Source organism: Rhinatrema bivittatum, chromosome 5 (assembly GCF_901001135.1).
Source record: "Rhinatrema bivittatum chromosome 5, aRhiBiv1.1, whole genome shotgun sequence".
Classification (NCBI taxonomy): Eukaryota; Metazoa; Chordata; class Amphibia; order Gymnophiona; family Rhinatrematidae; genus Rhinatrema; species Rhinatrema bivittatum.
Window position 1 is genome coordinate 220,861,539 of NC_042619.1, and position 15,033 is coordinate 220,876,571.

At 49.4% G+C, this 15,033-nt stretch overlaps 1 protein-coding gene across 1 annotated transcript in view; it reads left to right on the forward strand.

Annotated features, from left to right (window-relative positions):
* Positions 1 to 15,033, forward strand: part of SYAP1 (synapse associated protein 1) — a 72,335-nt gene that overhangs the window by 35,618 nt on the left and 21,684 nt on the right. Inside the window, 3 exon segments of the mRNA XM_029603288.1 lie at positions 9,892 to 10,040; positions 10,320 to 10,378; positions 12,668 to 12,812. Coding sequence (XP_029459148.1) covers positions 9,892 to 10,040; positions 10,320 to 10,378; positions 12,668 to 12,812 — 353 coding nt within the window.

Genomic DNA, 15,033 nt, shown 5'->3' on the forward strand with positions numbered 1-15,033 from the left:
TTTGAAAATTGTTGAATGCATCCAAGCCTGCTAAAAAAATAAATAAATAAATAAATAAAAATATCTGGGTTTGAATCTAAATCAGGTCACCGCTTTATTGCTAGTTCAGTTCGTGCCACACCTGATTTGGATCCAATTCAGATCCAGGTCATAGCTCTCACCTATCCCTAATGGATAAAAATAAAAACCTGCACAAGTATATCTAAATAATAAACTGACCCATAAAAAGCTTATGTAAAGGGATAACAGATTAAGTAGCTAGTCGTATAACAATTTACAAGGGTGTATATTTATTTATTTTATTTATTTTAAATTTTTATATACCGGAATTCCTGTATGCAATACAAATCATATATACAGAGCTTATAAAGTCTGTGCAGGAACATATCTTCCAGTAGAAATTTAACGGCATTCTCAGTCTTCCTGGGAATGCAGTGAAATGTATGTATCAAGACCAGTTCAGATAATATTTTTTCCGCAGATAAGCAGGTTGAATTAGCCATGATATCTGGGGACATCCCTCTGGTCCTCTAGGTGGCGGAGCTCCAAAGAGCACACAGAGTTGAGCTCTGCAGTCGATAATGGATGGAGATTCGGACATTCTATTAGTGGCAGTACCCCCCCAGAGGACCCCCCAGGGAACGCTCTCTGGCCGCACAGGCGATGATACAGATATAAGTGCTGACGCATTTCTTGTCCTCGCTGGAACAACGCTGCAGGGGGCGTCCAAACACACACCACCCCCCCCCCCCCCCCCCCCCCCCCCCCCAACGCATATCACCATCCCCAACAAGGGAAGATATCAACTGGCCAGGCACAACTCCCCCCCACGGGAGGAGCCACAAGAAATATCTCCATACGAATCGCTCGCCTCGTCACCAGACTCCTCGACGGGGTACCCATCAGATTCCCCGGAGGAACAACCTTGGCCCATCTTCCCACCAGGAGACATCTCCTGTTCTGAATTCGTGGAGAAGGTGGGAAGGACCCTCAGTGTCGAAACCAAGAAAGTGCCGGACCCTAGAACGGAGATTCTAGGGATCCTCAAGATTTTCGAGTCACTGACGGAGCCGACTGCGCTGCCTTCACACGCAGACCTAGATGACTTGATGACCCAGGCATGGCAGCTTCCCTTTTCAGGAGCAGCAACCTCACGCAAAACGGACCTCAAATTCAGAATGCGGGTGTCACCCTTTTACAGCATGGTGCAACTTCCTCATGTCTCTGTCGTGGTAGAATCGGCCATGAACAATGCAAAGAAACCCTGGCTGCACATGAATGACCCCCAGAGAAAGACAATAAGTATCTGGACAGTTTTGGCAAGCGCACGTTCCAGGCCGCAATGCTGAATGCGAAGATTCAGCAGCATCAATTCTACATCACCCAATACTTATACGAATGCCTTCAGTTGTTAAAACCGGTGGTGATGGCTGCTGACCTGGATGTCAATCCCCCCTCCCCACAGTTGCATGCAATGGAGGAGTGACTGCACCATTTGCTTTGCATGATCTATGAAGCATTCGACACCTCATCGAGGACTTCTGCAGGAGCCATCATGGCAGATGCCTGGCCTGGCTTCGGGCAAGTGCCGTCAGGGAAGATGTCCATTAGAAGCTCGCTGACCTTCCCTGCTTTCCCAATAACCATTTTGGAGATAATTTATGGGAGACAGTGACTCAATTAAAAACAGAATGTTGCGGTCCAGTCTCTGACTTCCCCAGGAGAGCAACAGCTCGAAAGGAGATTTTATTCAACCCCTCGGAGGTTGCAGACGCAAACTCACGGGGATAGGGCCCTACCCTCTTTTTCACCCGCAACTGTACCAACCATCCAAGGAGCTACAGGAATCCCAGAATCACACCCAGCAACGCAACCCATGCCAGCAGTGTGTCCCTGAGGACCCAACCAGCTCCAAGCCCCAACAAAGGTTTTAGGAGCAACCTGTTTATTGTCACCAACACTGACACCTCAAATAGATTCCCAGGATCAACACACCAGGAGAAACCAGTGTTCAAGATAGGAAAGGACCACGAAGCGCCTTGCAGGAGCACCACCCGCCATTGATTCACCTTCTGGTGGGATTGTCTGGATTGATCCCCATGTTGCCTCTCTCCCAGGAGACGAGAGAGAACCTACACCTTCTGGCGGCAGATGGTCTGCATCCGGCGTACCTGTGGGCAATACCGTTAGTTCCAGTCCAGTGGGCATCGCTTTCAGCACAGGATACCCTTTCCCACACTGAAACTGCCCCGGGGATCTACCACCAATCAACCGCTTGCCCTGGCCTTGCCTCTGTTGTGGTAATCGACAAGGACCGTAAGCATGGGGTGGAAGCTCCAGGGTACATACCCTATTACGGACATAAATTCCATGTACAGCAAAACCAGGAAACTCAGCAGCCCGAAAAGAATGAACCACTTCGACCGCCTCAGCAACTGTTGTCGGTCAGTAGCTATGTCCACATCCCTAGGGGAGGCAGATCTAATCTGAGCCCTGACACCTGCCCGAACAGAGCAAGGGCGGGGCATGAGCTGCATTCCCCTCACTCTCCCAGTCCCGTAGGTGATCAAGGGCTAGAGAGGCGCCCACCTACTCCTTTAGTCCATCGGGTGAACACGACTCCCAGGACGTGTCCGGATCCGACCGCCAAAAGACAGGGGAGATTTATAGCCTCCTCCACCAGCGGATAGCATAGAAATTGAGAGGACAGTTCTAGCGCACTTGGATCTACTACGACCAATTCAGGATGTACTAGTCTCCTCTAGGAAGCATTCAACTAGGAAGAACTACCAAGCCAAGTGGGCCAAATACTCGAGGTGGTGTGGAGAGTAAGGACTTGACCCCTTCTCATGCACCCCCCCCCCCCCCCCCCCCCCCCCCCCCCCCCCCCCGAGCGCCTGCTACATTATCTTCATTCCTTATACCAAGCAGGCCTAGGTCAGCATCAGAGTGCATGTAAGCGCGATTGCAGCTTATCACCTCCCTCAAGATGGCTCTCCAGTATCGTGCCACCCACTTGTCTCCAGGTTTGAGGGGCATTCTCCAGCTGCGCCCATCTGTGAAAAAGCCACCAGTGCTGTGAGAGCTTAATCTGGTCCTATAACAGTTGATGCTTCCGCCCTTCGAACCTATGGACAGTAGTCACATGAGGTATCTCTCCTTGAAGGTCCTCACCTCAGCAAGGAGAGTCAGTAAGCTTACAAGCATTAGTCCACTATTCACCATACCTGGAGTTTTACAATGACAAAGTGACATTAAGGACTCGCCCTTCATTCCTTCCCAAGGTGGTGTCAGCCTTCCACCTTAATCAGACAATCAAGCTACTGACCTTCTTTCCAAAGCCTCACCCAATCGGAGGCAGAAAAACGGCTTCACACACTGGACTACAAACGTGCCCTAGCATATTATAAACTCCAGAGCCTCTCAACAATTTGTCTTTTTCAACCCGAATGTCCCCGGACTTTCCGTCACCAAAAGGACGTTGTCATCGTGAATTTCACAGAGCATTGGATTCTGTTATATTAAAAGAGCAGAAACCTTGTCTACCACACCAAAGGTTCACCAGATCAGAGCAATGGCAGCCTCTATGGCACACTTGTCTGAAGTGCCTATCCAGGATAGATGCAAAGCCGCCACATGATCGTCATTACACACTTTCACAACATATTACTGCCTTAACCAGCAAGCAACAGCAGACGCGGTGGTAGGTCGAGCTATTCTGCTGGCAGGAACAGCAAAGGAGACTGTCCACAAAGGGGTGCCTGGTTGAGCACACCCCCATACAAGAACCGGAATGGACTACACGTCACCTCCAACGCCAGGGGGTGCTCAACCTTTCAGCTAGGGATTTCCCCAGATATCATGGCTAATTCAACCTGCTTATCTGCAGGAAAAAGGCAAGTATGCTTACCATAAACAGTGTTTTCCATGGATAGGGTGAATTAACCATGCTAACCCACCCACCTCCCCAAATAGTCTCCGGACGGTGCAAGTGCAAGCTTGGATAACAGACTGAGGCAGGCTGGGAACCACGTGGTGATGTACACAGGCAGGCACACAGAGCTCAACTCTGTGTGCTTTTTGGAGCTCCGCCACCTAGAGGACCGGAGGGACATCCCCAGATATCATGACTATTCACCCTGCTGTCCACAGAAAACACCGTTTACGGTAAGCAGCTTGCTTTTGCCTTTGCTACAAAGGTATTCCCGTTGAGAAGGAGGGAGATAAATCTGAAATGAATCCAGATTTGGGAACTCTTTCCTGTGTAAAATGTAGCCTCTGTTTTTCTTGCTGAATTCATGTTACAATAGAAATGCTGCCCCTGGTTCCTCTGCACCTCACAATTGAAAAAGAAATGAACTTTAAAAGCTTTGTATCATTTTTAATAAGTACCTGATTCAGTAGGGAAAATGGCTGACCTTTGTCACAATCCTATTCTCCAAATAGCTGCGGTTGTTTAGAGTCTGTTACCCCTGTGTCCAGACAGAAGACTTAGATTGCACTCATGCTTGCAAGCCTGAATCTTGTGCACATTAGGCAGCCTGTTACTAGAAATTTCTGCCTGAATTGGGCTGGTAGAGAGCACAGTTGCTTACCTGTAACAGATGTTCTCCTAGGATAGCAGGATGTTAGTCCTCACCTGTGGGTGACATCATCCGATGGAGCCCAGAACGGAAAACTTTTGTCAAAGTTTCTAGAAACTTTGACTGGCAGACTGAGCATGCCCAGCCTGCTGTTATCCACACGTCCACGCAAGGTCCCCCTTCAGTCTCGTAACATAGCAAAAAATATGAGTGAGAAAAATAACACCAGAAACCGAAGGTGAACCCAACATCGTGGGGAGGTGAGCAGGAATCCTGAGAACTAACATTCTGCTGTCTTAGGCAAACACCTGTTACAGGTAAGCAATTGCGCTTTCTCCTAGGACAAGTAGAATAGTACAACTGTGGCGCTGTGGGGCAAAACAGGGGCAGTCTGGTACCACAGAGAGCACGATGAAAGATAGTTGGGTTCAGGACTGGAATAGATTATGCAGGACAAACTGGCCAAAAGCAATGTCCTGGCGACTGTCCCTGTCAAGGCAGTAATGCACTGCGAATGTGTGGAGAGAACTCCAGGTTGCGGCCCTACAAATTTCGGTGACTGGGACCGCACGCAGATGGGCTACTGATGCCGCCATAGCCCGCACAGAGTGAGCTTTCACCCTGCCTGACAGCTGAAGGCCTGCCTGCTCATAGCAGAAGGTGATGCAGTCCGCTAGCCAGTTTGACAAGATTTGCTTCCCCCACCACTGCTCCTAGCCTATTGGAGTCAAAGGACACGAAGAACTGGGTGGACTGCCTATGGCTCAATGTCCGATCCAGATAGAAAGCAAGCACCTGCTTGCAGTCCAGCATGTGGAAAGCACATGTGGGTAGGAATGAGGCCGTGGGAAGAACATGGGAAGGATGATTTCCACATCAAGCAGTCACCACCTTAGGCAGAAATTTTGGATGTGTACACAGCACCACACGATCATGGAAGAATTTAGAGTATGGAGCATACGTGACTAGGGCCTGGATCTCACTGACCCTGCGAGCGGACGTGATCGCCACCAGGAACATAACCTTCCAGGTGAGGAACTTTAGGTCACAGGAATTGAGAGGCTCGAACAAATGCCGCATTAGTCTCGCCAGGACAACGTTGAGATCCCACGGGGTAGCTGGCCTAAGCGGGGGCTTTAGCTGAATGAGGCTCCGCATAAAGCATCCATCCAAAACCGAGGCTGGACCGAAACAGGCATATCAGCAACACCCTGGTGGTAGGCGCTGAGGTGCACATGGACCGAGCTGGTTTGGAGACCAGACTCAGACAGATGCCAGAGCTAATCCAGCAGGCGGGGAAGCGGACAGGAGAACTGGTCCAGTCCGTGACCACTGCACCATATGGAAAAACGCTTCCACTTCGAACTATAAAATTTCCAGATGGAAGGCTTCCAGGACTCAATCGATTCCCTGGAGACACCATCCGAAAACTGCAAAGGCTTGGAGGATCATGCTCTCAACATCCACGCCGTGAGGGAGAGGGCCCGAAGGTTCAGGTGGCGCAGGGTGCCCTGGTTCTGCAATAAGAGGTCGGGAGCCATCCTGAGCGGGACCAGTGCACTCGCTGTCAGGTCCTGGAGAAGAGGAAACCACACCTACCTTGGCCAAGAGGGTGCCACTAGGATTATGGTCTTCCACCCCCCATCCTCTTGCAGTTTCATTAGAGTCCTCGAGAGGAGCAGGATAGGGGGGTACGCGTACCTGAGACCCTGTCCCCAGTGAAGGGAGAAGGCGTTGCAGGCCAGATGGCCCTTCCCCGAAATCAGGGAGCAGAATTTGCTCACCTTGTGATTGTGGGGGGAGGCAAACAAGTCCATGACCGGCATGCCCTAGCATTGGAACAAGGCTGCCACCGCAGGGTGCAGGGGCAACTCGTGTGGCTGGAAGGACCGGCTGAGGCAGTCCACCAGTATGTTCAGGTGTCCCAGCAGGTAGATGGCCCATAGGTACATCCCTCTGGAAAGGGCCCAATCCCATACCTGGATCGCCTCCTGGCAGAGGAGGAAGGAGCCTGTGCTGCCCTGCTTGTTGATGTACCACATTGCCACTTGATTGTCCGTTCTGATGAAGACGACTTTGGAGGACAGCTTGTCCTGGAAGGCCCACAAGGCGTAACGGATCACCCAAAGCTCCAGGAAGCTTATCTGGCAGCGTGCTTCAGCCACAGTCCAGAGACCCTGGGTATTCAGACCGTCCATGTGGCCTCCCACCCCTAGGGTGAGGCATTGGTGGTGAGGGTCATCTGGGGCAGCGTGGGCTGAAATGGGAGCCCGGTTTCCAAATTGGGAAGGGCTTCCCACCAGATCAGGGAGAGATTGAGAGGGTCATGACCGTAATCGGCGTCTCCAGATCCTTGGATGCCTGCTGCCACTGGGACCGCAAGGCCCACTGAAGGTGCCTCATGCAGAGGCGGGCCAAGGGGGTCACGTATACTGAGGTTGCCATGTGGCCCAGCAAGCGGAGCAGTAGACGGGCTGGCATCCTCTTTCTGTTGCGAACGAGGGCAGCCAGTGAGGAGAGGGCGACCACCTGGTAATTGGGCAGAAAAGCCTTTACTTGTGCCGTGTCCAGTCTGTTGCTCATAAAGTCTAGCCATGGAGACGGACAGAGATGCAACTTGGGGGAAGTTGATGACAAAGCCCAACTTCTGCAAGGTCTAAACCGTCAGGGCCAATGAATTCAAGGCCCGGGAGTGGGAGTCGCTCCGGATCAGCCAGTTGTCCAGGTATGGCAAGACATGGACCGAGCAACGCCTGAGGTAGGCAGCCACCACCGCCAAGCATTTGGTGAAGACGCGTGGGGCTGATGCCAGTCCAAAGGGCAGCACTTTGTACTGAAAATGTGCCGTCCCCACCAGAAAGCGGAGGTACTTCCTGTGGTTGGGGACAATTGCAGTATGAGAGTAAGCCTCCTTTAAATCGAGGGAGCAAAGCCAGTCTCCTCCTCGGAGGAGCGGGATCAGCGTGCCCAAAAAGACCATTTTTGAATTTTTCTCTTGCGAGAAACCTGTTTAATGCCCTGAGTTCGAGAATGGGGCGCAAGCCACTATTCCTCTTCAGAATGAGGAAGTACCTCTAGTAGAAGCTGTGGCCCCACTGCTCGCAGGGGACTGGCTCTACTACGCCTGCTGCTAGAAGGGCAGAAAGTTCCGATTGAAGGACGACCTGATGGGCAGGCAAACCCATGATGGACATGGGGGACGGTCTCTGTGATCCTGCTGAAGTTCAGGCAGTAACCCTAGCGGACAATGGAGAGGACCCAATGGTCCGAAGTGATCACCTCCCAACAGCGAGCAAAGCAAAGGAGCTTGCCACTGACTGGGGGATCAACCGCCAGGGGAACTGGCGTTTGGCTCATGCCCCCTCGCCACCAGTCAAAAACCTGTAGAAGGGGGCCTGCTGGGGATGATGGTTGGGTCCTCGGAACCCACTGCTGCCGGCCACGACCTCAGGAACTGGTCTGAGGTGGGCGGGCATGGGTGGCTGGAGGATAGTATTTCCGCGGCCGGTAAAAAGGCTTGCAAGAGCCCGGCCTGGAAGACTTCCTGGCAGAGGAAGGGCCTTCAGAGGGGCTAGTGGAGAGCTGCTGAAGAGTATCATGCTGATCTTTCAGCTGCGCCATGACCTCTTTCACCTTATCCCCAAACAGGGTTCTCGCCTGTACAGGGGAGATCCGCAAGCCTATCTTGAACCTCTGGCCGGAGTCCTGAGGCTCAGAGCCAAGCCAACCACCTGGTACAGACGTGCCAGGCGGGCTGCAGTCTCGAATACGTCGTAGGTAGACCTCACCTCGTGTCTTCCGCCTCAAGGCCCAGCATGGCAGTGGCTGCAAGAGATTCCTGCTGTTGCTGGGGAAGGCTCTCCACAAAGTCTTGGATCTGTTTCCACAGATTGCAGTTGTATTGGGTCATGTATAGCTGGTAGGCCGCAATGCGAGCCACCAGCATAACCCCCTGGAACATTTTCCTTCCTTTGCCATTGAGCTCTGTATGTTCGCGCCCCAGAGGGGCAGAAGTGTGGTCCAAGAGTGTCTAGCCTTCTTAAGCGCAGACTCCACAACTGCCGATTGGTGGGGGAGGTGCCGCCATTCAAAGCCCACAGCCTGTTGTACCAGATAGGTAGCATCGGCCTTCCTGTTAACCAGGCACACCGACACCGGGTGTTCCCACACCGGGTGTTCCCACATACGGAGGAGGAGCTCCTTTTAACGATGTCGTGGACCGGCACCACCACGATTTCCTTGGGAGCATCAATGAACTAGAGGACCTCTAGCATCTTGTGACGGGTATCCTCCTCCGACAGGAGCTGGAAGGGGATGGCCTCTGCCATTGCCCTTACAAAGCTGATAAATGACAGGTCTTCAGGTGGAGACTGACAGTTCCTCCAGAGGGGAAGGCTCCAAGAGGGGGTCGTCGGAGAATTCAGAGGATGAGTCCAAAGAGTCATTGTCCCACGGGTCATAATGACCCCCCCTCCTCGCTGTGGCCTGGACGCCTAGGGCGAAGACCGGGAGGGGCAGTGGGCCTGGGCCCCAAGGGCACTGACTGCATCAATGAAACCCCCAGCATCGAGGGGGGGGGGGCATCGGCCATAGTACACCAGGGGGAACCCGCAGGCAAGGGTGCCTGGTCCCTGCAGCCTCATCCTCCTCAGAGGTCTCAGGAATCGGGATCGCTGTAGTGGAGGACGTTGGTGGCAGAGGAGTCGTCGAAGGCCTCTCAGGCACAGGTAGGGCGCCAAGAAGGACATCCAGATGCTCCAGCAGGGGTGCAAGCATCGATGGCAGAGGCTCTGGCACTGATATGGGGGCCAGTGGTGCTGGCAGCTCGACACTCTGTAGTGCTTTCAGCACCGCCAACTGCACCCTGCGGTCCAGCTCCTCCCAAAAGTCCTGGGTGGTTAGGATTGATGGAAGAGGACGAGGTATCACCGGGTGCCGTGCCAGCTCCTGATCCTCAGAAGGATCAGGAGCTGGCACGGCACCCTGCCGCGTTGCTGGTGGGGAACGCCTTGGGTACTGGGGGCACCGGAGGCGCCACTTCGATGGCAGCTCGGCAGCCTCCGATGCCGCTCCAGAACAGTGGCATGGCGAGACTGTGACCATCCTGCTTGCCCTAGGAAAACAAAATTTCTCACTTGTATTCCAACTGTTATCTGAAATTCTGATGAGCTGCAGGATTATGTGTTTCACAGTGACATGGTTCAGTCATGTACCCTGTGGGTCACTAGAACCCTTACAATGGAGTTCATGCTTACCAGACCTTACATTTTTACCATCATAGACATTTTGTCCTTTTGCTTTGTTTCAGTGTAAAAGAGGAGGTGTTCTGGAGAAATTATTTCTACCGTGTGTCCCTCATTAAGCAGTCTGCACAGCTCACCGCACTAGCAGCTCAGCAGCAAGCTATAGGCAAGGATGAGAAGAATGGCAGCCGGCAAGATGATATTGAGCTGACAGGTATGTACGAATAAATGAAATGTACAGCCTGTAAACCTACACTGTACAGTCCTCAAATTTAAAAAATAAAATGTAAAGCAACAGGAAACTGATATTTTTTTTTTTAAGCTCCTGCAACATTTTCCATGAAAAATCTGTACTTGAAACATGTCTTCCAAGACCCTGTTAAGTGAATAACTTTGAGGGTTAATTTGGGATGGTAATACAGTCTATATTAAGACTACAAAATTGTAGTCTTTCCAGAAAACATCAAACTATTTTTTTTTCTTTCTTACCCAGAAACAGTCCGACCCAAGACACCACCTGTTGCAGTTAAATCACAGCGCAAGCCTGAAGAGGTGCCAAGAAATGTTGTTGTTTGTCCTTTAAAATTCTAATTATTGTCTTTTTTTTTTTTTTTTGTATCTTGTGTTCCTGTGCAAAACAGGGTACTTAGATAAACAGGCCAATACAGTACAGTGCGCTCCAGTGGAGCACACTGTTAACCGGCATTTGGACGCGCGTTTTTGACGTGCTAGCTTTACCCCTTATTCAGTAAGGGGTAATAGCGCGTCAAACGCGCGTCCAACCCCCCGAGACTAATAGTGCCCGCAACATGCAAATGCATGTTGATGGCCCTTTTAGTCATTCCGGTGAGATACAGTAAGTAAAATGTGCAGCCAAGCCGCACATTTTACTTTAAGAAATTAGCGCCTACCCAAAGGTAGGCATTCATTTCTGCGGGGAAGTGCACAGAAAAGCAGTAAAAACTGCTTTTCTGTGCACCCTCCGACTTAATATCATGGCGATATTAAGTCAGAGGTCCCAAAAGTTTAAAAAAATTAAAAAAAAAAAGTAAAAAAAAAAAAAAAAAATTTTTAAATGGACCCGCGGCTTGCAGGTTGATAACAGGACGCTCAATTTTGCCGGCGTCCGGTTTCCGAACCCATGGCTGTCAGCAGGTTTGAGAACCGACACCGGCAAAATTGAGCGTCAGCTGTCAAACTCGCTGACAGCTGCCGCTCCTGTCCAACAAGAGGAGGCACTAGGGACGCGCTAGTGTCCCTAGCGCCTCTTTTTACCACGGGCCCTAATTTAAATAAATTAACTTACTGAATCGCGTGCACATGAGTGGCCTGTGCGCATGCCGGGAGAGCGGGCGCTTGCCTGCTCTCCTGCGATTTTTACTGTATAGGCCCGATAGTGAGCTGCTTTTTGAATTTCCGTTGCATGTACCTGGATTTAGACAGAGGATTGTGTATTATGAAAAGCAATTGTGTTGAGGATAATTTGTCTAATTCATGCTGAGAATAAACAATTTACAGTATCAATAATTAAATTCTAAATTGACCAAGAACCTTGAATTTAGACCATAACCTTTTTTCAAGTTAGCAAAATGAGTTTTGGTTAAGGTTATGTGGAATTTTTAAAGCAGCAGTGCCTCTGGCTGAGTGCAGTGTCTATGGTGAGGAAAGGGACACGCTTTAGAGAACTGAGCTGCCAGGGTTTTGGGGTTTGTATTTGTCTTTACTAGAACGGGCAAAAATGCTATTTAGCCACATTGACTGTGTAGCAAAGAAACAGCCCTCCTCTTGTTCCACTTCCTTTGGAAGTGACTTCCAGTTCATTATTATCTGTTCAATTTTATATACCATCACATCAGACTGATGCTCAAGGCAGTGTACAACATTGCTCCATATATATACAGTATGGAACAGTTCAATAGTGGGGGTAACTGACAGCACAATAATGGTAGTACAAATACAGCATGGATCAATATAATAGCAACAAAGCAATTTATATCATAGCATAATAATAGTGTACAACAAGGTGGAGGGATTGCATTGAATGGGTTGGGAGGGTGGGGGAGGCGTTTATAGGTAATTTCAAAATGATTAAGGGATGAGGGATGTCTTGCATAGTTCCAACACAATCTGTGGTGCTGGGTTAGGATTAGTCCAGGGCATGTTCTATGTAGAGATCATTAAGCTGATAGGCATGAGGAGAGTGATTAGAGACTGTGGAATATTTCAGAAAGGTGGACCTGAATAGCCAAGCTTGCAGTGTTTCCTGAATCCAAGACAATACTTTATGGTTGTTATGATCCAGGGCATGAAAAAATGAAGAAGAGGGTGGTCAAGGGCCCACCAGTTCATTTTATCTGGCCATTTGAAGTATCATTTTACCCTGAAACATCTTTACTATAGGCTACCTTCCTCCATCTGTCAGATTGGAATTGTGCTGTGGGTATCAAAATTCTGCCGGTTTCTCTTTAGAAACCAGCAGGTATAAGAAACTACTTTTAAATGATTTTGCAGAACTTCACAAGGGCTTAGTTGTTGGCTTATGAAATGTCCTTATGAGTGAGCGCAGGTACTCTTGAATATGGTAGTTAGTCTTCCCATGCTATTTGCTAGTGGGTTTGCGGCGGAGTCCGTGCAGACAAATAAAATGCACAGAGGAACTTGAACTAGCAGCTGCTAGCAAACATAGTCATGATGAATGAGCACTAGCTTCAGTGGCCTGAACATGATAGCCTTTAGTTCCTGTGCCGTAGCTTTACCCTGGCAAAGGAAGCACAGTGTTGTATTTCTATCACCTGCACAACATGATTGAGTTGGTCTTATTAAAAATAAAATGTTTTCCAGCTTGAGGACGAGATCTCCACAAGCCCTGGTGTATCAGAGTTTGTGAGCGATGCTTTTGATGCTTGCAACCTAAATCGAGATGACCTGAGGAAAGAAATTGAACAGCTGGTCCTGGACAAAAAGGATGAGCTAAGCACAGCAGAAGGTAGGAGCAACCATAGCCAGGGGACTCTATTAATTTCCAGCCAACTGAACATTTTTCTTTTAAGATGAGGTTATGAAAAAGCTAATGAGGATGTAACACAATAGTACAGAAGATGACGGCACATAAAGACCTTTTGGCCCATCTAGTCTGTACTGCTATGGATACTTCCCAGCTGCCAGCCATTGAAGCAGAACTGCTTGTAAAATAACCCTCCTAATTCAGTCAGTGTTATTGTCTTCCTCTGTGTTTCTCTGTCATCTTGGCTAGATGAGTATACAAGTTCCCCATTCTTAAATGAACACATGCCCCCATGTCTTGCCACCAAGCTTTGTAATACTCTAGACAACCATCAAAACTAGTAATACAGTTGACCAAATATTTGGCTACCCAGGTCCCAGATCTTGCTGGTCAATAGATGGCCACCACCATTGGCTGGAATTGACCTGGATGGTTTTAGACTGTTACCAGCCTGGCTAACCCATGGCCTGCAATGTCATTAAGCCATGCTTCTTTATCTGCCCCTTGTTTTATCATCACCTGGATTTTCAGAAGGTGTTCGGAGTCCCTTATGAGATATTTGTTGGGGAATTTAAGAATCATGGGATAGGAGGCAATGTCTTGTTGTGGATTACAAACAGGTTAAAAGATAGAAAACAAGAGTAGAACTAAATGGTCAGTTTTCTCAATGGAGGAAGGTAAACAGTGGAGTGTCCCAGGGATCTGTACTGGCACTGTGCTTTTTAACATTTATAAGTGATCTGGAAAAGGGAGCAACGAGTGAGATGATCAGATTTGCAGACTCAAAATTATTCCAAGTTATTAAATCAGAAGCTGATTTGCAGGAGGATCTTGCGAGAATGGCAGATGAAATTTAATTTGGACAAGTGGAAACTGATGCACATAGGGAAAAATAATCCAAACTGTGGTTACATGATGTTAGTTGACACCCAGAAAAAGAATCTAGGTGTCATCATGGACAATACATTTAAATCATTGTCTTAGCGAAAGGCGGCAGTCAAAAAAAGCAATGTTCCCTGTACATACCCGGATTAGTCCAGACTCCTGGGTTTTGCTCCCCCCCCCCCCCCCCCCCCCCCCCCACTCTAGCAGATGGAGATAGAGCAGTTATCAAAACAAAACTCCACCTGCAGTCTGGCAGTATTCCTCTGTCTCCAGCAAATGGTGGAGGTGCAAAACCTCCACCATTTGGTCTGTGTGGTCATTTATTCTGGGGTTTTTAGTCCGATTTAGGTGGACTAATGGTTCTTTTTCTTACTCAGTTTGGCTTTAAAAAAAAACCACAATTTTTCTTGTAGTTAAATTACTTTAACGGGAGCAGTGTTGTCTTTAGCCTCCCAGGGGGTTGTGAGGTCCTGAGAGGGCCATCCCCCATTGGTCATGAGGCAGCTGCATAAGAGGGTCGAGGACTCTAATTTCTTTTTTGGACAGCTCTGGGTGCGACACCGGGGAGCCCGGTTCACTCCACAGTTATAGAATCAGCACCTTGGGCCACTGCCGGGCAAGTATCTTAAAAAAAAAAATATATATATACATTTTCATTTTCTTTCGGTTTGTTAGGGTCGCGGCAGCTCTTTTTTTTTTTTTTTTCTCCTGGTCTCGGCGCTTTTTAGGAGCAGGGGTGAGTTATTTTTACATTTTTTTTTTCTGTCAGTCAGATTTTATCATCTCTCTCGATGCTGCAGTCTTCAGCTTGCCACTCGTGCGGCTCGGCCCACACACACCTTTCAAGGGAAGGCCTCAGCTCTGCATGTTGCCGGGGGGGGGGTTCCTCCGGAGCCGTTATTGCTACCAAATTTGTTAAAACTAAGTGGGCCCGAATGCCTACAGTCTCAGCTGCTGCAGGTCAGGTTGGGGCTGCTCCGTTCCCACTCAGTGCGGGAACGGAAGAAATTTTGCAGTCTTTCAGGTCTGTCACTTGTGCTGCGATGGGGGAGAGGATTTTGCTGCCTCCCCTTTCTCCTCAGCAAAGGTTCCCAGCTGACAGGGACTTTTATCAACATGATTTGCCAGCCACGGAGGATAGCCCCAAGGGGGCTTCTGACTCCTCCTCTTCCTCTTTCTCGACTGAGTTTGTTTTACTACTTCATAAGGCTTACAAGGCAAAAAAAGTCAGGGAAGCAGCAGGCTGACTGAAAATCCGTTTCTCTGGGTTCCAAGCCTATTTCCAAGAAACACTCTAGGTCTCAGGGGGGGGGAGCTG